Source organism: Quercus lobata, chromosome 3, assembly GCF_001633185.2.
Source record: "Quercus lobata isolate SW786 chromosome 3, ValleyOak3.0 Primary Assembly, whole genome shotgun sequence".
NCBI lineage: Eukaryota > Viridiplantae > Streptophyta > Magnoliopsida > Fagales > Fagaceae > Quercus > Quercus lobata.
In genome coordinates, this window is record NC_044906.1 from 56103290 (window position 1) to 56130255 (window position 26966).

General features: G+C 36.8%; 2 protein-coding genes across 2 annotated transcripts; one reads left to right on the forward strand and one right to left on the reverse strand.

Moving 5' to 3' along the window:
- Positions 1-6515: 6515 nt before the first annotated feature.
- Positions 6516-7241, reverse strand: LOC115981108. Its single transcript, XM_031103292.1, has one exon. The coding sequence runs from the start codon at positions 7239-7241 to the stop codon at positions 6516-6518; it is 726 nt and encodes a 241-aa protein (XP_030959152.1).
- Positions 7242-15468: 8227 nt separating this feature from the next.
- Positions 15469-25928, forward strand: LOC115982370 (oxysterol-binding protein-related protein 1D). The gene is made up of 8 exons (XM_031104947.1): positions 15469-16397; positions 17819-18175; positions 20262-20349; positions 21459-21925; positions 23473-23628; positions 23845-24153; positions 24744-25088; positions 25515-25928. Exons 1-8 carry the CDS (start codon positions 15843-15845, stop codon positions 25686-25688), a joined length of 2451 nt encoding a protein of 816 aa, XP_030960807.1. The 5' UTR covers positions 15469-15842; the 3' UTR covers positions 25689-25928.
- Positions 25929-26966: the final 1038 nt, after the last annotated feature.

The window sequence follows — 26966 nt, forward strand, 5'->3', positions numbered from 1 at the left end:
ACCACGATGGGACTGCTCCCCAATCCCAATTTAAAAAGGAAAAGAAAATTACAGGAAGTGGAGGAAAGGGAGGTGATTCCTTTGAAGGGGGTGAAACAGCCCAAAAATGTTAAAGATAAAAGGGCTCCCTCCGTGGAGAGCCGCGAGAAGTTCAGTGGTGCTGAAGTGCGCAATGACTGTGCACTTGGGCCTTTCGGCTAGAGTTGGAGGGTGCTCCCATTCCTTGGAATGCCATAATCTGGGAGTCTTAAAGGACACACGCCATCCACCTCATCAAGGCCTTAGAGCAGCCTCTTCTCCTCCCCCGAGATATGGAGGGTCTCAGGCATACCAGGCAACTGAACCTTTTCATGTCATTGAAATGGTAAGTCAATCAATATCCTTTTTTTTGCTAAATACTAAGATGCACATTTATTCATATATGTACATATTTTTTTATGACCCCTTTGTTACTTTTATGCAGGTTACCCAGCAAATTTATGTAGCTAAGGAATGGGTCAGGAATACCCATGACGAGGTTAAGGCTGAGGCCCACTCCCGTTTTGAGGTTGAGAAGGCTCTTGGAGCCCTAAAAGAAGAGCACAAATAGCTCGACAATAACCTGACCGTTGCCGAAAGGGAATGTTCAAGTGCCCTGGTTGGTCTAAAAAACGCTGAGACTGAAGCCGAGGACTAGCGTAAGATTTTCTACACGACGGAACTTGAGTTGGCCACCCAGAAACAACAAGTTATGGATCTCAAGGCCGAGTTGCAGAAGGTTAAGGATGCAACTAAAGAGGCAACTTGGGTGGCCAAAGAAGCTATTGAAGCTGTGGAGAGAGCATCCTACGAACGTGGGGTGGAGGATACAGAGAACAGATTGGCTGAAGAGGTGGCTAGAGTGTGCAGGGATTGCTGCACTGAGACCTGGATAGAGGCGCTTAACAGTGTAGGGGTCCCTGCTGACTTCGAGCTGAGGAAGGCAAAGAGCGTATTCTTTCCTAAACACATCCGATAAGCTCCAACGGACCTCTCTTACACTGCTCTACCCCTCCCTCCTCCTAAGCAATCTCTAGTATCCAAGATCCTACTTTTGGTGCTAAAGCCTCCACAGGGGCAGGTAAGGGTAAGGAGTCCCTGCCCTCAGCCAAAGATACTCGATCTGAGGATGCCCTTACAATTAAGGATGTAGTCTCCCAGGTTAAAGAAGCTGAGTCTAAGCCCAAGGCTGGGGATGCTAAGCTTAAGGTAACTGATTTCAAAAAGGACCCTCAACCAACAAAGAAATAGTTGTAGGATTTTTCTTTATTATTATTATTAATTTTTTTTTGTCATTTTCTTTTCTTGTGACTTCTGCCACCACTCGTAATGTATCCTCCTTTTTATTAATGAATAGACTTTTCTTTCTACCTCTTGTGTCTTTACTTTATATGCTTTCAAGCTTATTGTTATTGCAAATAAACTTGAACTGTTGCCACTCTAACTTTAATAAAAACTAACAACAATACCCTACTACCAGTGTAAGTACCAACAATATAGAGATTTACCCCATATTTGTACTGTGAATTGCCCCTTCTACAATAAAGGCTGAATCTAATAAAGACAAGTAATAAACATTGTAAAGAATAAAAGGAGGAGATATTCTTCATGCTCAACACTTAGATAAATAATTAAGGACTTTAACTTGTTCAAAGCCAGTTATTTGAGAAGTTACATATAATCTTGAATCTGTTTTAACACTTAGTGAAAAAAAATAGATGTTACAGTGTTAATTTTCCCCAAGTTCAAGATCCAAGGGACCAAGCATGACTCGTGTTCTATTTAAATACTTATAAAGATGTCAAAGAGTGTTAATTTCCCCAAAGCATCTAGTCCGAGGAGCCAGACATGACTAAAGTTCTGTTTAATCACTTATAAAGATGTTAAAGAGTGTTAATTTCCCCAAAGTATTTGGTCCGAGGAGTCAGGCATGACTAAGGTTCTGTTTAATCACTTATAAAATATGCCAAAGAGTGTTAATTTCCCCAAAGTATCTGGTCTAAGGAGTCAGGCAAGACTAAGGTTTTGTTTAATCACTTATAAAAGATGCCAACAAGTATTAATTTGGCCAAAGCATGTGGTCTGAGGAGTCAGGCATGACTAAAGTTCTATTTAATACTTGGAAAGAATGAATAGATGTCATTGAGTATTAATTTTACCAAAGTATGTGGTTCGAGGAGCCTGACATAATTTAGGTTCTGTTTAACACATATAAAGAACAAATAATGGGAAGTACAATGCCTTTATACAACAAATGAACATATTGACAAAGGAAACTTTCATTAATAATAATACATTTTCAAGTTGTTTACATTCTAAGGGTGCGGTATTATCTGCTTATCTAAGTCTTTCAGAAAATATGCTCCTATACCAGCCACCGATGTAATGCAATATGGTCCTTCCCAATTAGACTCTAACTTTCCCCATGCTGGGTTCTTTGTAGTACCTAGAACTTTTCTCAATACCAAGTCAGCAGGCACTAATGGTCTCAGCTTTACATTGACATCATAACCTTGCTTGAGTTTGTGTTGGTAGTATGCCAATTGAACTATTGCACTTTCTCTTCTTTCTTTAATAAAGTCTAAGCTCTTTTCTAGCAACTCATTGTTGCTGCTTGGATTGAATGAGCTGGTCCTTAGCGTTGGGAAGCCAATTTCCAAATGAATAACAACCTCGGCTCCATAAGTCATTGAAAATGAGGTCTCCCCGGTTGACTTACGAGGCATGATTCGATATATCCAAAGGACGTGTGACAGCTCTTCTACCCACTTTTCCTTCGCATCATCCAACCTCTTCTTGAGCCCATTAACTATGACCTAATTTACAGTCTTGGCTTGTCCATTCCCTTGGGGATAAACTGATGTAGAATATCTATTCGTAATTCCCAAATCACAGCAATATCTCCTGAAAGATTTGCTATCAAACTGAAAACCATTGTCTGAGATGAAGGTATAAGGGACCTTGAACCGGGTGACAATATTTTTCCAAACAAACTTCTTGACGTCCATATCTCTGATATTCGCCAAGGGCTCAGCTTCAACCCACTTAATAAAGTAGTCAGTGCCGACCAGCAAATACCTTTTGTTCTCTGCTGCCTTGGGGAAAGGGCCAACGATATCTAAGCCCCATTGAGCAAATAGCCAAGGACTGGATAGGGGGTTAAGGACTCCTTTTGATTGATGTATATTTGTTGCAAATCTTTGGCATTGATCACACTTCTTCACATATTCTTGCGATTCTTTCTACATATTTGGCCACCAATAGCCTTGAGTGATAGTTCTGTGAGACAAAGATTTGCCTCCTGTATGGCTTCCACAAATCCCTTCATGTAACTCCTCAAGGAGTAGCTCTAATGCCTCGGGGTGAATGCAGAGTAGATATGGCCCAGAAAAATAGCGCTTGTACAATTTTTAGTCCTCGGATAGCTAGAAACGAGGCGCCTTTCTCCGTACTTTGTTAGCTTCTGATTTATCCTTCGGCAAAATGTCCTTTCTCAAGAATAGTACTATAGGATCCATCCAGCTAGGCCCTACTCTGACTTGGTGAACATTGAGCACTTTTCCCTTTACCTCCGTGGGTTTGCACAAGTCTTCTATAAGGATAACCCGAGATAAGCTCTGTGCCGAGGAGGTTGCAAGCGTGGCTAGAGAATCAGCATGTGTGTTTCCACTTTTGGGGATGTGCAGTAGACTAAATGATTCAAATCTTGATTGCAAATGCCTAACTTGACTTAAGTACCTTTACATTCTCTTATCTATTGCTTCTAGCTTGCCCTTCACTTGGCCAACAACAAGTCTTGGATCCGATAACATTTTTCTTGCTTTTCCCCCTATTCTTTGAATCATGGACATTCCTTCCAGCAAAACTTCATATTCAGCCTCATTATTTATAGCCAAGAAGCCCAGTCTTAGTGACTTTTCAATGGTGATTTGTTCAGGAGAAACTAGAATTTGCCCCACTCTAGAGCCCTTTTGATTTGCTGCACCATTAACATATACCTTCTAGAATAAAGGGTCTTGTAAGGAGATTATGCCAACTGATTTTCCATCCATGCTCTGTGTCGCTGCCACTTCCTCTAATGGAGATTCAACAAACTCGGCCACTAGATTTGTGAGGACCTGACCCTTGACAGAGGTACGAGGCATGTACTTGATGTCAAAAACCCCTAGAACTGTGCTTCATTTAGCAATCCTCCCCGTGTAATCAGCACTTTGAAGTATAGACCTGAGCGAAAACTGAGTTAAGATAACAACTGTGTATGCTTGGAAATAATGGGGAATCTTTCGTGTAGCATGCACCATTGCTAAGATGGCTTTTTCTAGTGGTAGATAACAAACCTCGGCCTTATGTAGTGACTTGCTTACATAGTAAACTGGCCGTTGTATGCCACTGTCAACTTATGTCAACACCAAACTTACAGCATGAGGAGCCACAGCGATATAAGCAAACAGAACCTCATCTACCTCAGGACTGGACATGATAGGTGGCGGATAGATATTCTTTAAGTTGTTGGAAGGTTGAGGCGCACTTCTCGGTCCACTCAAATCCCTTCCACCTATTCATCAAGAGGAAGAAGGTCTGCACCTATCCGCTGATCGAGAAATAAACAGGTTCAAGGCAACAGTCATTCCGGTAAGCTTCTGGAACTCTTTGGGATTTCGAGATGGATGTAAACTGTTAATGGCTTTGATCTGATCGGGATTGATCCCGATTCCCCTGTGAGTTACCATGTAGCCCAAGAACTTGCATGATCCCACACCAAATGAGCACTTGGAAGTGTTTAGGCGCAACTTATATTTCCTCAAAATTTCAAAGATGTTTCTGAGGTCTCCTACATGCTCAGACACCACCTTACTCTTCACCACCATATCGTCTATGTGGACTTCAATACTCTTGCCCAACTGTGGTTCGAACATTCTTGTCATCATCCTTTGATAGGTAGATCCTACATTTTTCAAACCAAATGGCATCACTTTGTAGTGGTAGTTTCCAATGGGAGTGACAAAAGTTGTCTTTTCCTGATCGTTCAGGGCTAGTGGTATCTGATGGTATCCTTAAAAGGCATCTAAAAAGCTCATCCTATGATGTTCCACCGTTGCATCTACTAACTGGTCTATTTGAGGCATAGGGAAAGGTTCTTTTGGGCAAGCCTTATTTAGATTTGTGAAGTCCACACACACTCGCCACTTCTCGTTCTTCTTTTTCACCACCACAATATTGGCCAGCCATTCAGGGTAGAAAACTTCCTTGATAGCCCCTACTTACTTTAGTTTCATCACCTCATCTTTGACAACATCTGCATGTTCCTTTGATGGGCATCGAGATGATTGTTTTTTGGGAATGATGGATGGGTTAACATTTAAATGATGGCAGATGGCTAGTGGTATCTGATGGTATCCCTGAAAGGCGTCTAAAAAACTCATCCGAGGATGTCCCACCGTTGCATCTACTAACTGGTCTATTTGAGGCATAGGGAAGGGTTCTTTTGGGCAAGCCTTATTCAGATTTGTGAAGTCCACACACACTCGCCACTTCTTGTTCTTCTTTTTCACCACCACAATATTGGCCAGCCATTCAGGGTAGAAAACTTCCTTGATAGCCCCTACTTACTTCAATTTCATCACCTCATCTTTGACAGCATCTGCATGTTCCTTTGATGGGCATCGAGGTGATTGCTTTTTGGGAATGATGGATGGGTTAACATTTAAATGATGGCAGATGAAGCTCAGGTCCACCCCCGGTGCTTCGTAAGCATTCCATGCAAATACGTCAATATTTTTCCTAAGAAATTCTACTAGCTCTTCCTTCTCCTGAGAAGGTAGTTGAGCTCCGATCAGAAAGAACTTCTCCAAGTCATTACCGACTATACCTATCTCTAAATATTCAAATTTTGCCTCTTCAGTTGGTCCATTTATAAGCAATGCCGGAGCCTTTGATTGCTACAAGCCTCTTCTAGCAGAGGCCGAGGTCTCGGCTTCAAGTTGATGTAAAATGGTAGCCATTAGGCATTGCCTAGTTATGGATTGACTCCCCACGATTTCTTCAATGCGACCCCCCAATGGATATTTCACCTTCTGATGCAGAGTGGAAGAGACGGCCTCCAGGGCATGAAGCCAGGGTCTGGCTACAATGGTCGGGTAGGGGGAATAGGCATCTACTACGATGAAGTTTACCTCCACCACTTCTGAACCAGTTTGCACGGGTAGTCTTATCTGACCCCTCGGAATGACTACCTTCCCATCAAAACTCACCAAAGGAGAATTGTAGGCCGTTAAGTCCTCGGGTCTCAAATTCAGCCCCTTGTATAAGTTGGGGTACATAATTTCGGCACCACTGCCTTAGTCCACCATCACCCTCTTCATGTCATACCCACCAATCTTGAGTGTGACCACTAAAGCATCATCATGAGGCTATATGGTTCCAATCTTATCCTCGTTTGAAAAATTTATGCCGGCTGAATATCCATTCAAGTCCTCTTCAGCTCCAAATTATCATTCTCAGCGGACAGCCGAGCCACAAACATCACTCTGGAGGGACAAGAACCACTCCTCCCTAGAGCAGCAAAGATGACATTGATCGTTCCGAGAGGAGTCTTGAAGAAGCATCTCTCTTTGGGGTTCCGAACCTGTCTGACTCCCCTGGCCACTGAAATGATGCAAAAGCTGCTTCAACTTTCCTTTTCGGACCAGCTGGTCCAAATGGTTCCGCAAATTTCTACAATCCTCCGTAGTGTGTCGCTGGTCCTGATGGTATTGGCAATAAAGGCTCTGATTGCGCCTCATAGGGTTTCCAGTCATCTTGTTTGGCCATTTAAAGAACCGCTCATTTTTAATCTTCTCCAAAACCTGATGTACCAGTTCTTGGAACACCGTATTAACCGCCTGAGTATTAGTAAATCTTGACTGCCCAGCAAAGTATCTCCCAGGCCAGTTGTTATTATTATACCGGTCTGACCTGAAACTCCTCATCTCCTGAGGGATAACCTTAGCTTTTCCTTTCCCCAGCTGCTGGTCTTCCTCAACCCTCTTGTACTTATCAATCCAGTCCATGAGTTGGCGCACACTGGTGACAGGTTTGCCAGTTAAAGACTTCCTGAAACCGTGCTCGGTTAAGAGGCCAGCCTTGAAGGTGTTGATGGCCATGTCATCAAAGTTACCAATAATCTCGTTGAACATTTCCCAGTATCTGTCCGAGTACGTCTTCAGAGTCTCCCCTTCTAGCATGGATAATGATAGTAGGAAATTTATGGGCCGAGGGACTGCCCAAGTGAGCTCCTTAAAGGAATATATGGAATCTACCCTTAGGCCATCGAACCATCTCATCGCCACGGGTCCCAGACTAGATGGGAACACTTTGCACATCAAGGCTTCGTCCTTATAATGGACAGTCATTCTCTAACTGAAATGGCTTACATGCTCCACTGGGTCTGTTCTTCCATTATAGATGGTGAACACTGGCTGATGGAAACGCTAAGGAAGAGTTACTCCTTCAATCCTGCGCGTGAAGGGTAACTTGGAAATTTGGTTCAAAGCTTTGCTCATAGCGTCGTTTCCCAGTCCTCTGTGAGTTAGGCTCTTGTATCTGCGTTCACGATTGTGTTCCTCTTCATATGAGAAAGACTCACTAGGAGGAGTCCTTGATCTACGTCGATAATTACCATCCGACTTATCATCAGAAGAGGAGTTAGACCGGGAGGGAGTTTGTCTTCATCGTGCATAGCATAATTCTTTCTTTAGATGGTCAATTTCCCTTTGTATGGGTCTGTTGTTCTACTCCTGAGAGATTTGACTTCCAACTTGAGGGTAACTTTTACTAGTATGTGTGGTGTGTACGCTACCTTCTCGATCCCGCTTGCGTTCAAGTTTAAAGAAATCATCTTGTCGTTGAGAACCCATGGATTCTTGTTGATGGGGATTTGATCTTACCATAGTTAAACGTCGCACTCATTATTACACAAGTTCTTCCCATAAACGGCGACCAATTGTAGGGACATGTTTTGCAGCCCAAGCCCAAGATGTATAGAATATTGGTCCAGTGAGCTCAGTACAATAAATTTGTAGAGAATGGGTAAAAAAACTAGGTTCTAATGAATTTAACAACAGCTAGTATAGGTTAGAGGATAATCAAGAAAGAACAAGGAACATAAAGCCAAATCAATTCACTGTCCAATGAGGTAAGTCTTCATATAAATCAATTGCAAGTATAATTTTGATGGCTACAATGTTCTATTTCTCTTTTTCCAATCCCCTTCTCATGGAGGGTCTCTTACATTATATATCTCCCTCTGAACCATCTCAATCCTACACTTGTTAGTCATTTGAGTCCTTACTTGAGTACATGTCCCATCAGACACCATCTTTGCCTTTTTGTGAGTTGTGGTAGCCAAGACAGCATCGTTTAAGGGTCTTCTTCACATAAATGCAGCCAGAAAAGTAGCTGCAATACATTCAATGCGGTGGTAGCAGCTTTTCCTTAGATATTTTTGGGTTCCCTTCCTTCTCGTATGTTCATGATGCACGTCTCTATCACTAGAGCTTCTTGGAAGGTCACCCTGATTGTTGGAATACATATCTGAGCTGTATTTATCATACTTGAGGAGATATTCCTCCTCGGATTATCTTCCCATTCGTATCTTGCTCATTAAGTCCTAAGTCTGAACCATTCATTACCATTCATTCATTCTCGGACTACTCATGCTCTCGACTAAGGCCCAATATATGATTTGGGCCCTTAACCCTACATGTTACATGCTATTTTTTTTTTAATAATTAGATTTTAAATTAGAATTCAATTTTGGGCTAATTTTGTGTCATATGTTTACTTAAAAATTTTAATTTTTGTGCCAAGTGAGTCAATGAGTGCAAAATACTAAAAGTCTAATATTAATGAACTATCATTTAAAAAAAAAAAAATCACATATACTCCATAAAAATCACCACATAACAAAAATCACCATATGGTCCATCTTATTAAAAATTAGTAAAAAAATTATCATATGTGGTATTAGATTTAGGTAAGAATTTTAATATGTGACTAATTACGTTTACTTAAAAAAATAATTTGACTAATTATTTATATTTTTATGATAAAAATTGTATTTCATTTTAAATGTATCCAAGCGTATATATGTGTTACATGCTATTTTTAAAAAATAATTTGACTAATTATTTTTTATTTTTATGATAAAAATTGTGTTTAATTTTAAATCTATGCGTATGCTTGAGTTTCATGCTAGTTAAGTGTTAAAATCGAAGAGTCCAAATCCAATTAAATTTTAAATTAGATTTCAATTGAAGTCCAATTTTATGCCATGTGTCCATCTAATTTTTTAATTTTTGTGGCAAGTGAATTACTAGTGCAAAAACCGAAGAGTCTAAATCCAATTAAATTATATATATATATATAATGAGAAGCTATTACATATTTTTTAGAAATGTATGGTTTAAAAAATGTGTAAACTAATTCATTGTATAATTTGAATCTATTCTAAAAAAAGATATAATTTGAACCGTGTAATTGTGATTGTTTTTAATTGTATCCATGTATATGTATGGAGTTATACACTGTTGATGGCCAAAATTTCACAAGAAAGTTCATTCCATGAAAAATAAGGAAAGATCATGAGCCTTAACAAAAGAAGACCCAATTCATGAAGTTAAGAAGGACCATGAATCCAAATGCCCCTTTTAAGTTATAATTGCTTGATTAAGCTAAATCTCTGCCCAACGCATCTTTTTAGGTTCCAGAGGACATGGTTTTACCCATCAGATTAGGGACGTCCTCGCCCGGGGTACCAAACCATGTCCACTATAAAAGGAACACTAAGGCAGAGCAGAAAGAGGGGGAAGAAAGGAGATTCAGAGGTTCAAAAGATATATTCTTAGAGCCCAAGAAGGGAGAGAAGAGAGCCAAGGGGGAGGAATTTGTCCCATACCTTTGAGATCATTCAAAATACCACTTAGCCTTCAAAGAAACATATGCCAAAACATGCACACATTAGATATCACTTTCTCCCACAAAAATCCTCCTCACCTAACTATCTTGGAAGAAAATACCTAAGCAAAGCTACTTGGACTTGAGTTCCAAATTCCACAAGTCTTGTACAAAAGCACTAAATCTGTGAGAATTGAGGCCAGGATCCTCGTGGCTGACTTATTCTCATGAAATTCATTTATATATATAAATGTGTATTAAAATGTATATCATAATCTAAGAAACTAACAATTATTTGAAGATATGTGTATTGTATAGTGTGTTCTTATACAAGACCTATAGAGGTAAAGGAAATGACAAAACTCCATTGCATAATAAGCATGAGAAAGATTGTATAGTTTAGAGGATCAGCATTCTGGGATTACAGGCCTAGTACGTTCGGGGTACCACAACAGTACGCTCGGCGTACTAAGTGAAGGGACTCTTTTAAATGTTTACACAATAAAAGATAAACCTTAAATATTATATTTCAATCTTTTTCTCATTGTGAATATTATGAATAATTATTTTACTTGTTTCGTAAGAGTAAATGGTCATTTTATGACATTAAAATACTTATAATGATATTTTATTACTTAAGAGGAATCACATTTTTGCCTAGAGGAGCTTTATGTGACTTGCACACAACTTGATTTGTAATCAACCCCATTTAGTTGCAGTGAACCAAGCCCAATCTACCAAACAACAAGTAAAGGGCTCAAGATCCTTGTTTCTACTTGGGTCTGGGTACTGTCCAAAAAAAGGACCTACACACACACACTAGTATATATAAATATTCAAAATTTAGAGAAAATCAAATTAGATTTCTAAATTGGATTTCAATTGATCTCTAATTTTGTGATATGTTTCAATTCAATTTCTTAATTTTGGCAAAGATATTTACTGCTCATTTAAAAAATTGAGAAGTTTTTTAATTTATGTATTAAAGGTAACTCCACATTTAAGGAGAATTATTATTTTTAAATATAAGAATTTTCTTAATTTTGGTGAAAGTATTTACTGCTCATTACAATAATCGAGGAGTTTGTTAATTGTATCTTAAAAGTTTAAGGACTGAGTTTTAATCTTTGATCCAAAGGATGAACAGGCTTAGGCTCAAAAAGTCCAAAACAATAAATTTGTAGAGAGTGTGTTGGAAAACTGGGCTAGAATGAGTTGGATGGCAAGCAAAGTGGATTCAAGTGACAAGAACAGAAAAATAAATGGATTTCAACTAAAGAAAGTCGTCCTCGGAGAGGTCCGAGGAGATCAGTTCTTGTATCTTTATCTTAAGTATGATTACAAATTTATTTCCTGATTGCTACAATGTTTCTCTTTGGATTTTTTCTCCCCCACTTCCATAGAAGGTCTCTTACATTATATAGTTCCCTTTGAAACAATCTTGGTCCTCCACTTTGTTGATCATTTAAACCACTACTTGAGTGCTTATCTCATCGGACACCCCTTTAGGCCCACTGTGAGTTAGGGTAGTCAAGACAGCAATGATCAGGGGTCTTCTCCATATTAATGCAGCTAGGAAGTTAGCTGCAAAACATTTAATGTTGTGGCAGCAGCCATTCTCTAGACATTTCTAGGCTTCCATCCCTCTTGAATGTTTATAATGCATGTCCCTATTAGTGAAATTTCCTGGAAGGTCACCTTGAACGATAGGATATACATTTGACTTGTGCTTAGCTTATTCGAGGAGACAATCCACCACCTTTCCCAACATTTCTACTTGCACGTTACTTATGGAACTCTGAACTTAACGCTCTCACTACTGCTTATTCGTCCTCGGACCCATCAACGTCCTTGGCCAAAACCCAAGGCCCAATATACAATCCTGGACCCTTACCCTTACAAAAAGTATTCTTACAATTTTTTTTTTTTAGAGTTAATAAAATATAAAAATAACTATTAATATTATTTAACTTATGTAGGAATTAAACTATGATTTTTTTTTTGGAAAAAAAAAAAACTATGTATCTAATTATATATTTTTAAATATAATCATACTTAAGCATGAGATTGCAAGCTAGTTTTAGTTATATATATATATATATATATATATGAATGTGTACTCTTACCTATTCAACTCTATACTATATATACTTCCAAAGAAGGGAGTGAAAAAGTCCATTCCCTTCTATTTAAAATTTTAAATTGCGAATAAAGGGCATGAAAGAAATATTATTTAAAAATTAATTTCATTCTATTAGTTTTGTTGATTTCCTTTCCCCCAAACTAGGCATTGTTGTTAGTGTATTTAATTTTAATTTCAATCTAATTTGGAATAATAAATACCAACAAACCAAATCTCATTAAGTTGATAAAAATCCTAAAGTGTGTGGCTTGGCCTCATCTATGGGGAATACAATTTTTTCTTCTTCTTCTTCATCCTTCGATTATATAAGGGTAATTTTGCTTGCCATATAGTCAAACGATATATATATATATATATATATTTATACTCACTCTCACTAAACCCCTCTTTTTCTACATAGCTTTCTTCTCTTTTTCTCTTTATGTATTTCTGTTTGTTTGAACAAATACAATGTAGACTTGCTTGAAAATTTTTTAACATTAGAGCCTCAAATTTTTCCCCCTTAAGTCATTCATAAGGAGTTTGTTTACTTAAGGTGTTCTTATCCTTGATTTAATAGTATATACTTATGCTTTGCCTTTTGTAGTAGCTACTTTGGTGCTACTGTGTTTCTCTAGATTTTGAGATAGGTGTTGGAAGTTACTAAGTTAAAACTGTTTTCGTTGCTCTCTCTCTCTCTCTCTCTCTCCAGCGTCCACATTGGTGGAGTTAAAAATTTTAACATTTAACATCTCAAAAACATATCTTATCTATTTTAACACACTTTCATAGCACACCTAACATCAACTCTCTTATTTTTTTCCATGAGCCAAACTCTAATACACTATTCATTTAAAAAAAAAAAAAAAAATTCTTTCTCAATTCCTCTCTCTTCTACCTCTTTGCCACAAAACCCAACAAAAGACATAAAATAGTATTTTTATTATCCTTCTTACTATAGTAAATTGCTAATCTTGACAATTTACTATTGCAAGTTGTTTAAACACTAAAACATGTATTTCCACACATTTTTTCATCCACACGTATTTTCACAAAATTTAAACAACATTATTAAAAATCTCTTACCAAACAGGTCCTTAATGTTAAGCTCTTTTTGGTGTTTGAGGTGGTAAAATTACGTATTAGTAATTTTACCACCAATGCTAATGTTGTATATTTTGGATTAAAATATTTGGTGAATTTATATATTTTAATTTCTATCATGGTTTTAAAAATCAGACTGGAGGCAAAATCGAATTTGCCTCTAGAGCTCAGTTTTTACTGGTTTTCATCAATTTTATCCCGATTTTAGGCATTTTTTTGATTGGATTGGCCTCGTTTCTTGGTTTAATTGGTCGAACCGCCTAGTTGGTCGAACCGCCTAGTCCGGTTTGTAAAACCATGATTTCTATGCATAAATAACCTAAATTTAAATGCTTACTTTTTGTACTAAATGCTTCATACTTACTCTCCCCAAACCGAGTTAATTGGATTACACCACAGCAGGGAGGGTGACAGGACAGCAAGCGGAGTCATGAAGTCAACCAATCCAACGGTGAGATGGAACCGATCAATACCAAATCCAATCAATCAGAGTCCCAAATGGCCGAACCTCCAACTGTCAAAGATGACGCTACAGCACACACTAGACATCCCCCCACTACTGGTACCCTTCCAGGACCTTCACCACCAATTGCTCTCCATTTCCCATGTAAAACAAAAATTATCAGGCAAATCTGATTGTTCACTAAAAAATCCAAATCCACTTTCACTTTCAAGTTTCATCACCATCCACGTGCAAATCCCCAAAATACCCCTCAAGTCAAACACCCACAAACAATCATATCAAATTATTAACGTGAAATGGCAAAAGTGTCATTTCAAAATATCCCAAACACTAAACCCCCTGGGAATGGCCCAAATAAAAAGAGATTTCCCCTCACCCAACGGACACATTTGCACCCCCACCCAATCACTCCCCAATTGCCCACGTTAGCTGTCTCCTTCTCTCCCCGCACTAAATATCCTATACCTATCTATTACCTATATTACTAATTTACTATATAGTACTTAATACCTACTTTTTTTTTTTTTTGGTAACAAGTACTTAATACCTTTTTCTATTCCTATTTTCCAATCCATCCCTTCCCAATCCCCAAAAAAAAACACTAATAAACTCTCTAAAAAAAAAAATTACTAACAATATAAATGCTATTTTCCAAACCCCTCCCCCCTTCCCAAACCCCAATATTTTAGTACTAAAAAATCACAAGTAAATTCTCTTTAAAAAATAAAAAAAATAAAAAATGCTAAAGCTAAAAACTATTTTATAATATTTGTTTACAAATAATTGATGTGATTAGTATGTGAAAAAAAAAATGATGTCCGTAGTGAGCTCAGATGAAAATCAATAAAAGTTGTTTATATTTCCTTAATTGGATAATAAAGTTAACTGCTTTAATGATAATTTTGGATAATCTCAACTTGACAGATAAGAGGATGTGAGGTTTGTAAAAATATATACTATTGAAACAAACTTCTTCTCAACAAATTTCTCATTGGTAATTTGGTTGATTGAGAGTAAATGAAGAAAACTACTCACATTCGACCATATTTTTTTTGAGAAAGTTTTTAATTTATGATGTTTGTTTTTGACGATAGCTCTTTATCATCAAATTAAAACACCGATTAGTTTTTGGTGTAGACTAAGATTGAATTTCAAATATCTTATTTAACCATAAATTTTTTTACTAATTTAACTAACAGTAAATCAATAACCCACTAGCTTGACTTAACAAGAGAGCTTCATAACTTAACTCACCAATTTTTCAACTAAAAAAAAAACTAAGCACCAAACCCATGCTTTGTTTTGTTAGAGCATTTTCAGCAGATTAGTCAAATTTTTATGCTATTTGAATAATGAACAGTGATATTTAACTTTTACTTACTTACTTTTTTAAATACATTTTCCAACAGATTTTTTATCATTTTCTCAATCTCATTTAAATATTATTTCTTCATTCATTTTTTTTTTTTAACAACTACATATTTTCTAACCTTTTTTTTTTCTTAATACCTAATTATTATAATAAAAAAACATTTGAAATATAAATAGTAAAAATTACAGTGTTCTCTATATAAATAGTAAAATTATAGTGTTTACTATTGATAGAGAAATCTATGGAAATGAAAAATCGGTCGGAAAGTAAACAGTAATATTCTTGCCCAAAAGGTAGATATAAAGCATCTATTTGAAGATGCTCTTAACATTTAAAACTTGAAACACAACTACTGGTCTCTTTTTTTTTTTTTTTTTAATCTATAAATTAATGCAACAAAATAATTAAATGCACCAAGGCAGTGGCCACGCTACACACTGTGTGCCCAGTACTGAATTTACTGAGCCACTGCCTTAAATGGGATCTATGTGCTGTGCTCACCTCTCTCACTCTCACTTCAAATCTCCTTTATAACTACCCATAATCTCTCTCCCCCACTTTTCCTCTCTCATCTCTCAACTCCCGTTTCGTCCTTTTCACACACACTCTCTCTCTCTCTCTTTATGTCATTTCCAATACGTTTCGTTTTCTCTCTCTTTTTTTTCGTTTCTAGCTCCGATCGGGTCCCACATTACCTGACCCGCCTCAAATCGGAGCGTTCCGTTTCGCTTTGCACTCATCATCACTGTCTATGATCACTGATCGATGATATATATGCAGTGGAATTTTCAGTAGCGTTTTCTTTGTTTCTTTCCAGCGATTGAGTTGAGATGAATCCACTGTGCTGCATTGCTCCGGTTTCGATCGAGAAGGACCGAGCCGCGCCGTTGGCGGCGAAATCGGGCGGTCAGTATCAGTTAGGGCTCGATTCGTCGGCGAAGACCGTGAAACCGTGCCCCTCGGCGCAGGTCTCGTCGGCCGGTACCGAATCGGACAGAGTATCGGCTTCGGCTGCTTCCGCCGCTGCGGCATCGGCGAACCACGACGGCGAAGACGCGATCGCGGATTCGGTGTTGTATAGCGCTGGCGGCAGCAGCAATGGCGGCTGCTGCGGTGGCAGTGTGGCTGGGATTCTGTACAAGTGGGTGAACTACGGGAAAGGATGGAGAGGGAGGTGGTTCGTGCTCGAAGACGGCGTGCTTTCGTACTACAAGATTCACGGTCCGGACAAGATCTTGATGAGTCCGGCGAGAGAGAAAGGAGTCAGAGTGATCGGCGAGGACTCGATCAGGTACATGAGGAAAGCCAATTGGAGTAGCAGTAGCAGCAACCGCTTCGGTAGCTCCGCAAAGGAATGCAAGCCTTTCGGCGTAGTGCATTTGAAGGTTTGCTTTTTTTTTTTTTTTTTTTAATGAAATTATTTAAATATGATGATACGGTTTGTTTTTGATATGTAGTAGTCGTATTAGGATTTTCTATAACTGGTGCTGATGCTTTTTTTTTTTTTTTGGAGTAAACGTAAAGTATGTGTCTAATTTGTTTTGATGGGGATGCTTTATATATTTTAATGGCCAGTACTTTCTTTTTTTTGTTTTTTTGTATTTTTGGTTTTGTGTATATTTGGCCGTTTGTTTTGATGGGTGTGGAGCTTAGTATCTTGTTACTGTTTTAGTTTGACCAGCTTGTTCGTATGCATAATTTAGAGGGTTTGGAAATGAATAAACTTGAAAGTTCGTTCATTTGTTAAACTTAATGCAACTTTATTCAGCATAGGTATGCAGCAGAAGCCCAAAATTTGCAGTGATCAGATTGTTTGTAAAGAAATTGGCAGAGAAAGTTAACCCGCTACATGCACACACAAAGCAGCTTATTTCTAGAAACTGTTAAAGCAAGTGGAAAGCTGGAAAAAAAAAACTAATATAAATTTGGGAAAAACTTTTTGGGAAAAACCCTCTTGTGGAGAAAGAGCATTCTTTTGATTATAATGAAACCTATTAACTGCAGTGAAGATAGCCTACTATAGCGAGTAGTGACTACAATGCATGCACATTGATGCACAAGTGACTAGTTTTCCTTTTTCTGTATTCAAATTTTTACTCTTTAAGGGTGCAGTCTAGTGGTGGGAGACTTCAGACGAGTTATAGACTCAGACATCCTAGGTTCAAATCCTCACTATGAGTTCCTGTGGAGTACGTAATACACGGTTCTGGTGGGTGGGGTCGTGTATCTGTGGTTTACTCCCTAGGATTGGGTACAAAGGGCCCTGCCTTGGTGAGATTCTGTGTCATCCAAAAAAATTGTTTGTTTTTGAAATTGAAATGCATTTCCAAGCATGTGCAATTCTGATTAAGAAACCCTAATTAGGGAAAATGTTTTGGTGGTATATTCAACCCCTTTAAGAGCTTATACATGCATCCTAGCTATTGGAAACACTAAATCTAGTTTATATGGATGTCTGAAATGTGGTATATGGGGAAAGAAGCTATGCCTAAAGAAAAGATATCTCAGTAGTGCACTTTCTACTTCCTTGATCAAATAAATGTGATCTATGAAAGTTTGGTTTGATTATGGTGTCTTGCCTAAGGCCCTCCTATAGACAAACTCTGTGTATTGACCCAATCTGTGTTTCAGAATTAAAGTTGGACGTTTTCACCCATATCCTCATGATACAGATACGTTTTCATACTTCCTCACCTTTTTGTTTTGGGTGTGAATATGTACATTTAAGTGTATGCTTGTGATCTCTATCTCCTGTAGTTTCCTTTGTTTTAGTGGTTGCTGAAATTTCCCGATGTATGCTTTACAGGTTTCTTCGATTCGTGCAAGCAAATCAGACGATAAAAGGCTCTCCATATTTACAGGAACAAAAACTCTCCACTTACGCTGTGTATCTAGGGAGGACAGATCTGCCTGGATTGAGTCACTGCTGGCTGCTAAAGAGCTATTCCCTAGAGTGATGAGTAGCAATGATTTTGCACCTGCTGAAGATGTAGTTGTTTCAACAGAGAAGCTTCGAGTACGGTTATTACAGGAAGGCATTAGTGAGGCAGCCATCAAAGACTGCGAATCAGTCATGCTCTTAGAAGTCTCTGAGTTGCAAAACAAGTTGAAGACTCTTCATTACAAACATGTTATGTTGTTGGAAACATTGAGACGATTGGAGGTATTTGTCTTGCTTCCATTCTCCTTCCTGGTGCATTATACCCTGCTAAAACAATCTTTAAAATCATACTGTGGTTGCTTGAGAATTGAGCTGGGTGGCTCCAGTTTATTTTTTGAACTTTGTCATGGTAATCTATCTTATTTTTGGCTTAAGATGATGTATGTCTTAATTTTTGTTGGTGACTTGTGTGGCAATCACACTAAAGCAGGTTTTGGTGTTTGATGTAAATATAAGGTAATTGATGCAGCAACTTCAAAACCCCAAGAATCTTATCCACAAGCTTTTTAGCTCTCTTTGTTTTTATTCCATTGGGGCTTTTAATGATTTAAAATTCAACTACTAATAATTTAATCACTGCTAGTATCGGCATTTGCAAGTTTCTTATATTGTGACTACCAAATATTTGCGGTTGTCTATGAGTAAATCATGTCACATGGTATATAAGAAAAGTTGTCCTATAGCCGTGTTGCTCCAAGTGGACGGCCTCTCCTTATGCCATGGTGCATAATAAATACATTAAAATTATTAATATTGTTTGCTGTAAGTGAAACTCTAATCCCAAATTTTTGGAAATTTCAAAATAGTACTTTGATTAAAATTATATTACCAAAAGTTTTTAGAAATTTAAAAGGGTATTTATTATTTATTTTGTATCATTTTAATAATCTACCATGATTTTTTGTTTCAATAATAAAAGTCGGGTCTTATGGTTCAATAATATAATGTGCTTTTGCCATTATGAAGTACTCTTAAGTACATAAAAAATTATTAACATAGTTTTCTCTTCACAAAACTCTATCACCAAGGTGTTAAGAAATTTTAAATACTGTTCTGATTAAAACTCAATTACCAAAAGTTTTAAAAAATTTAAAAGGGGTTTCATTATCTATTTAAATTATTTTAATAATCTATTGTAATTTTAACTACAAAATTAGTTGTAGCATAAGGCTACAATTTTTACTCAATAAATAAACATTACTACGTATTTTGAAAATCTAACCGTTGAATTGTATGTTCTTTATACTTTTAATACACATGATAAATTTTGCATCAATTGGATGTTATTTACAATATAATTTATAAGCTTATATTTTATGCATAATTTTAAATTACAAAAACTTGCAATTTAAACAATTTATCGATGGAATAGTTATTGATTTTTAATATTTTAAAAATTTTGCAAGCATGGGGGATATAAGACGATGTAATCTAATAATAGATTTGTCAAAATTCAAATCTAATAAAAAGATAATAAGTAAGGTTGTAACTTAAGGTTACAACCAATTTTGTAGCTAAACTTTGTCCATTTTTATTTTAATAAAAACTTGATCTTGTACTCTGTTTTCCCCACATAAAATAATTTTTTGTTCCTTTATTATTATTATTATTTTTCTTTTATTTTATTGTTTCGATTTAAATTATATCATTGAAATATTTTCTTTGATGTTAATTATGAAAATTTTACAATCTATGCATCCTACATGCATAATTTTAGTATTATATACTTATCCCAAAAAAAAAAAAAAAACCAGTACCATATGATAAAAGTTGTATCCTACACATTGTAGTTGCACCATGTGGCTCAAAGTAAGTCCTGAGTATCATATCATGTGCTTCAGCCAAGTGATTCACCAATTATTAAGATAATTTACTCTATCTGAAATTCTTATCAAAGTTGAAATAAATTTAAAATACTACTCCAATGAAAAATCTATAACTAAAAGTTTCAAGGATTTAAAATTATTTTTTTAAAATAAAAAAAATCATAATTATTATTTATTTTAAATCATTTAAATCATACTATAATGTTTTTGTTCTATAAAATCTTAGTTTGTCACTTGGCTTATAATAGTTTTTATTTTATTTTCATTTTACTATCTGTTTTATTGTCAATTTCAGTGGTCCTAGTAAAATTTTTTCTCTAATCATGAAATCCCTGCTCTGCCCCTGACTGCACAGTTACTTTCCTCAGTGGATATTTTCTGTTTCAACTTTTCTTGTTATGATAATTATACTATTCTGTGAATAGATTCTGACAAAAATTCCTAGTTTGAGGAATAATTTCTCTTCAAAATTTGTTTTGCAGACTGAGAAAATAGAGCTGGAAACCACTGTAGTGGATGAAACAAAAGAACGTGAATCATATTGTGGACAAGGGAACAGAAGATTTAGTGGTTAGTTATGCTATCTATGGTCATAGCATTTTGATAAATTCATATTTCTTAAACCTGGTCTGACCTAATATGAAAAAAAGTTTGTTAAGCAGTCTATCTCATAGAATATGAATGCATTGACATTCCGGGTATTACATGCAGAACAAGTCAAGTTACCGATCATTTGCATTAATCTGCATCTGAAGTGCTTCTAGTAAACTACATGATGCTGTTATTTTTATTATTGCTAACTGGCACATGCATCCACTGGGTCTTGAACCCAAGGCCTTAGCCTCTATTCCATTACTGTGGAAAGAGGAAATGCCATTTGAGATAGAGCTTATTGGTTTATCTACATGATGCTCTTAGATCTTAGAAATCTTTCTTAATAGTCACTTATGGCCTGTTTGGATGGAGGGGGGAAGGAGAGGGAGTGGAGGGAAGTAGAGTAGAATTGACTAAAAATAAGCTAATTTTGTGCTAAATCTACTCTACTCCCCCTCCCTCCCCCTCAACCCAACCGGACCATTAACATAAATCATTGAACTGGAGCACGATATGTTCAAATTGTCCAATGAAACATCAGACAGCTCGGTTGTGGAGGGGAGTAGAGTAGAATTGGCTAAAAATAAGTTAATTTTGTGCTAAATTTACTCTACTCCTCCTCTCTCCCCCTCAACCCAACCAGACCATTAACATAAATCATTGAACTGGAGCACGATATGTTCAAATTGTCCAATGTGACATCTGACAGCTCGGTTTACATAAACTGCTGTTCTAGCTTTTAAACATGCCTGGTACATATTTTCTATACTCTAGGCACTTTTTTCTTTGACAAGTATATACTCTGGCAACCCTTCTCTTCTATACCCCCATATCTCTCCATCCAAATATAGGGTTAAAGTGTTTCATTTTCTTAAGGTTGGGATTCATTGGTATGTTCTTAGGCCATCAAACCAGTCTTTTATGTTTCCATTTCTACAAGAAGGGGACTCAGTGAGATTATTCAAAAAGTTTCATTCCCATAGTTTCACATATGCACATATGTATATACAGTTTTACAATCTACTCCCTCTCTTCTTTTGGCAAGTAATATTCAATCTACTCATTTTCTGATCTTCATGTTACAGATTTCTATTCTGTCATGTCAGAGGGCAGTGCATCAGACTCTTGTGCAGATAATGAGAGTCAAGATGGAGCAGACGTTGAGACAGATGAAGATGATGGAACATATTTTGATACAAATGATTTTTTGTCTTCAGATTTCTTACGAAGTGCTTCGTATCGTAGTAGGGATTCTCTGGGAAATGGAATATATGATAGAGATTCTTTCTTGTCTGATCGTTTGCATGGATTTGAGAAGGAGATAAGGGCTGTTGAATATCCATATGTCAAAAGAAGGGATAATTTGCCAGAACCAAAAGAGAAAGAGAAGCCCGTTGGCTTGTGGTCGATTATCAAGGATAATATTGGAAAGGACCTTTCTGGAGTTTGTCTTCCTGTTTATTTTAATGAACCACTGTCTTCTTTGCAAAAGTGCTTTGAAGATCTGGAGTATTCATACTTGGTTGATCGAGCGCTGGAATGGGGAAAGCAGGTCAGGTCTTCAGCTGTGCTTTCTTTTGTCGCAAATCAGATTTAAAGCATGATGTCCTAGTTACATTTATATTCCAGGTAGTTGAGATGCTGGCCTTAGTTTATTTATTTAATACTTAGGAATCTTGAGTAGAGTTTGCCCACTGTAAAAATTTCCAGATGCACTTTTTTGTTTCGAGGAGGGAGGGGTGGTGTTGGGAAGGTTGAGATTAGTGTTTTAAGCTAAGCCTTGGCTCATAGGTCACAATCTCTTCTTACTGGTAGTTGCTGCTGTGGGGATCCAAGGACTTGAACCCCTTCACTTCCTACTGGGGAGAGGTACAGCCTTTCCTACTAGTCAGAAGGTCTGTTCTCCATGTTTAAATTATTGAAAAGGAAAAGGAATTAATACGAAGTTTTTAATTTAGCCTAAGCTGCACTTCCTGATTGGGCTGATTAGGCTCAAACATTATTTCTATTCTATCTGGGCTTTGGTGCTACTTATGGTTCATCTAGTTGGAGAGTTCTGGTTTGAAATGATATGGTAGGTATAGATGCCTGCATCTTTTGTTGTAAAATTGATGTGACTAGCTTAATGTAATTTATAAGAGATGATATAGACAAACATTACTATAAATTTCAACATTATAAGAGAAGATATAGTAAAGGAGGGCAGCACATAGTGCAAAGGCTGCTGACAGCTCATAGTAAGACACAGCAGAGAGTTTTCTCTGAAGGCAATACATTCTCCCCTCACCAACCTAATGTTTTCCACCTTGGCCCACAACTTCTTACCTGTCTAACATGAAGAGAAAAATAGGAAGGAGAATGGGGTGACAAAAAATTGCTATTTTCCCAAAATTCATGGGTTTACCTTATACCGATTTATCCAGAAGAGTAACCTTACATCGAGCTTATCACATCACATGACAACTTTTTTATATCATGGTTTTATTAAATATGAAAATAAAACCATATTTTAACTCTATTAGTATTATTTATGAATATATCATTGTAGTGCTCTCTATAAGTGAAATTCAAGTGTTAATTTCAAGCAATGGAAAGAACATTACATCTGTTATGATAAGGTCATAACACTACATTGGTACAAATTACAACTTCTTTCCCTTCTTCTCAACCTTATGTTCCATGTTCCAGTTTTTCCACCCCTTCTAGCCAATGAGCTCTAGCTCAACTAGCACTTCCTCCCCTTATAAGTTCTTGGTGGAGGGTAAGGTTATGGGTTCAAGACCCATTAGGCATGCATGTAACTTACCAATAAAAAATAATTCCTTCCCTTCTACCAAACACACATGATGGGAAATTGATATCTTTTCTCATTTTTTATCATTCATACTTTTTAGTCCTTGTAGAGCATTAGTTGCAAGCTGGAGCTGCTGGGAAACTTTCTTTTTCATGTTTCCATTCTTATCGTAAATTGTCTTCTTCTAGATTTGTTCATGAGTGGTTTCTCAATAATTTATAATGGTTCTTGTTTTCGTTATTTCATAACTGGTTTGATATAATTGTGAGACTCATGACTTAAGTCATGAATTTTTTGTGTTGCAGGGAAATGACCTGATGAGAATCTTAAACATCGCAGCTTTTGCTGTATCTGGTTATTCATCTACACAAGGTCGGCAGTGCAAGCCCTTCAATCCTCTCCTAGGGGAGACGTATGAGGCAGATTATCCAGATAAAGGAGTCCGTTTTTTCTCTGAAAAAGTAATGTTTCTCTCTTCTTTCTAACTTGTTTTTCTTTAAAGTTTTTGACCATTAACAGTCTTAATTACCTATGAACCATTGAGAACATTGGAAAGATTAGTTTGAAATCATGTCTGCCTTGCCTCATTGTTCAGAGTAAATGATTTTTCAGTGTTAAAGTGGATGCACATGTTTTGTAAAACACTAATTGTTGTCTAACAAGCAGCTTCCACTCAGGTGAGTCACCACCCAATGATTGTTGCTTGTCACTGTGAAGGAAGGGGCTGGAAATTCTGGGCTGATTCCAATCTTAAAGGGAAGTTTTGGGGACGTTCTATTCAGCTTGATCCTGTAGGTGTCCTTACTCTGCAGTTTGAGGATGGAGAGACATTTCAGTGGAGCAAGGTTACCACTTCTATATACAATATCATCCTAGGTAAAATCTATTGTGACCATTATGGCACCATGCGCATCAAGGGCAGTGGCAATTACTCATGCAAGCTCAAGTTCAAGGAGCAGTCTATCATAGACCGAAATCCACATCAGGTAAAAGACATAATATCAGGCACCCTTTACTCTTTCCATTTTATAGACACGTTATAAGAGATCTGTTTTTCAAGCATGTTGGAACAATTACGCAATTCAAAGCTTAAAACTACCTTACAAGCAGTACTGGTAAACAACATTTGTTCCCATTGTTTCTTCACAGTACTTTGTTTTTGATCCTTTCAGAGTTTTTAGCTTTGTAATGGATGTTCTACTTCTGTGTATCACATAAAAGGGAAATGGAGGAGATTGGTGATTTTACCCTAATTGCTTTTATCCATAAAGTATCATTATAGGCAAGTCATATGAAAACTTTTATATTACTCAAGGCCAAGGGAGAAAAATTGTACATGCTTTCACCTTCATAACATGACAGGAAATTTAGTGCTACCCATCCACACAACACCCCCTGCACTCTTCTTGCTGGAAGGAAAAAGTCTAAGTTGTCATTCAGAAAACTGTCCTGTATGCATGAACTGTGCTTACCAAATTTCATAGTCATAAAAAGGGAAAAGTATAATTGACTTTTCATTTACTTTTCTCTGCTGATTACTGGTGAGCATCAATCAATTTCTTTTATAAAATTTCAGGTCCATGGATTTGTGCAAGACAACAGTACTGGAGAGAAGGTAGCTATGTTGGTCGGGAAGTGGGATGAGGCAATGTACTATGTGCTGGGAGACCCAACTACAAAGCCTAAGGGGTATGATCCAATGACAGAAGCTGTGCTGCTGTGGGAAAGGGATAAATATGTTACCAAGACAAGATACAATCTCTCTCCTTTTGCAATAACCTTAAATGAACTGACACCTGGCTTATCAGAGAAATTGCCTCCAACTGACTCAAGGCTGAGGCCAGATCAAAGACATCTAGAGAATGGAGAATATGAATTGGGAAATGCAGAGAAATTAAGACTCGAGCAGTTGCAGAGACAGGTATTCACCTTTACATCCTCTGCTGTATGTGTCGGGGGGGTATGTGTATTGTGGATTTCTTCTCGTCCCTCAATACTTACAGATATTTTCAAAATTCTTTAGCCAATCATAATTTTTATAATAATTGGCTACTAGAGTGAACTTGTAATATTTTTATTTTCTTTGATCATTAGTTATGATAATGTGTTCTGCAGTAGCCTAAATAACGTAAGAAAAATAAGCATTTGAACCTAAAGTGTGGACTTTGGGTGTCCACTGTTTGACTGCATTTTGGTAGAAAATGACCATATTCTGCAGTTCTAATTATCAGGGAATGAACTTCTGAAGTTCATGCTGATGAGTGGAATTCATTAAACATTAAGTCCTTCCATTTCTTTCATCATGAAACAAGCACCTTGAGCAGGTCCTTTTTATTTTGTGATACAGGCAAGGAAGTTGCAGGAGAGAGGGTGGCAGCCAAGATGGTTTCAGAAGGATGAGGATGGTTGTTATCGGTATATGGGTGGATACTGGGAAGCAAGAGAAAAAAAGAGCTGGAATGGAATTTCTGACATATTTGGCCAAAGTAGTGATTTGCCATCTTGCTCGGCAGAAGCATGAGGTGTCCTGTGGCCCAGGTCGCTCTAAATTATTTTGTTCTCATGATTTCCTTCCATTTCCATAGCTTTCCCCCATTTCCCTGTACTGAACCTGAGTTTAGATTTAGGTCTGTTAAGTTATAAGCTCCTATAAGTTGTTGTCATGTTGATTTCCAAGGTTTTTGTAATCTACTATACTCATCTGGTGCATAGTTTTAACAATTGCGTGCTGGGCAGTATTTATCATGGTGCATTCTTCCCTTGTAGTGACTACCTTTTACATTCTTTCTGCCTGTGTTTGAGACTAATGCGCACACAACCTCGCTTCTAATCCACCCAAAAAGGTGAAAGAGACACCTCTAAGATGCTCTTTAGTCGAGAGATTAACTTACAAAAGCCAATGGAATATTTTAACCTCTATGTTCTTTAGTCGAAAGTTTAACTTCCAAAAGCCAGTGGAGTATTTTTGTGGTTCCTCACAATTTTGATGTACTTGACTGTGAGTGATGGACAAGCTTTAACATGGAACAATCACTTTTCTTCTTATTATTTTTTTCCCCGTCGCTCAGTTGACCACATCTGAGTTGTGACACAAAAGTTGTGGGTATAGACTTGGCATATTTTAATGGTTGTGGCAGTCATTTTGATGTTGAAACCTTCTTTGCTTGCTGCATTGTACAAGGATACTCCTGGATCCATTATATGGCATTAGAACTAGAATATGACTTTTTTTTTTGGTTGTTGTTGCTGTTGTTGTTGAAAATTGCATTAGAATGAGACTTATTTGTAACTTAAAGCAGTCGCATCAATCTCAATATTCTTATTAAATATGCTTATTAGCTTGAATTGATTTAAAAAAAAAAAAAAAAAAAAAAAACTCATCTTCTATTTTGAGCTATTTAGACCTCGTTTGGTAGAGTTATTAAACAACTCATTTTCAATTTTTAAACAACATTATATACTTTTTCTCCCATACGTATTTCAAAAAACTACAAACAACATTACTCTAATTTTTCTACCAAACAGGCCCTTAATATTCGCAAGTACATACGTACATGATACACTAGGCTCTTTAGTCTTTTTCCAATTTATTTAAATACTAGTCGTTGTACAAAAAAACTATTGACTTTGAAAAAAAATGAAGAAATATTTAATTTTTGTACTTATCCATAATTTCTAAGTGTTGCTTATCATTAAACGTTATTGAGTTGCTAGTGAATAGTTACCGAAACTTACAAAATAATTTATAATTCTTAAATTAATAAAGTAAAACTCTCAATAGTTATATATATATAACTAA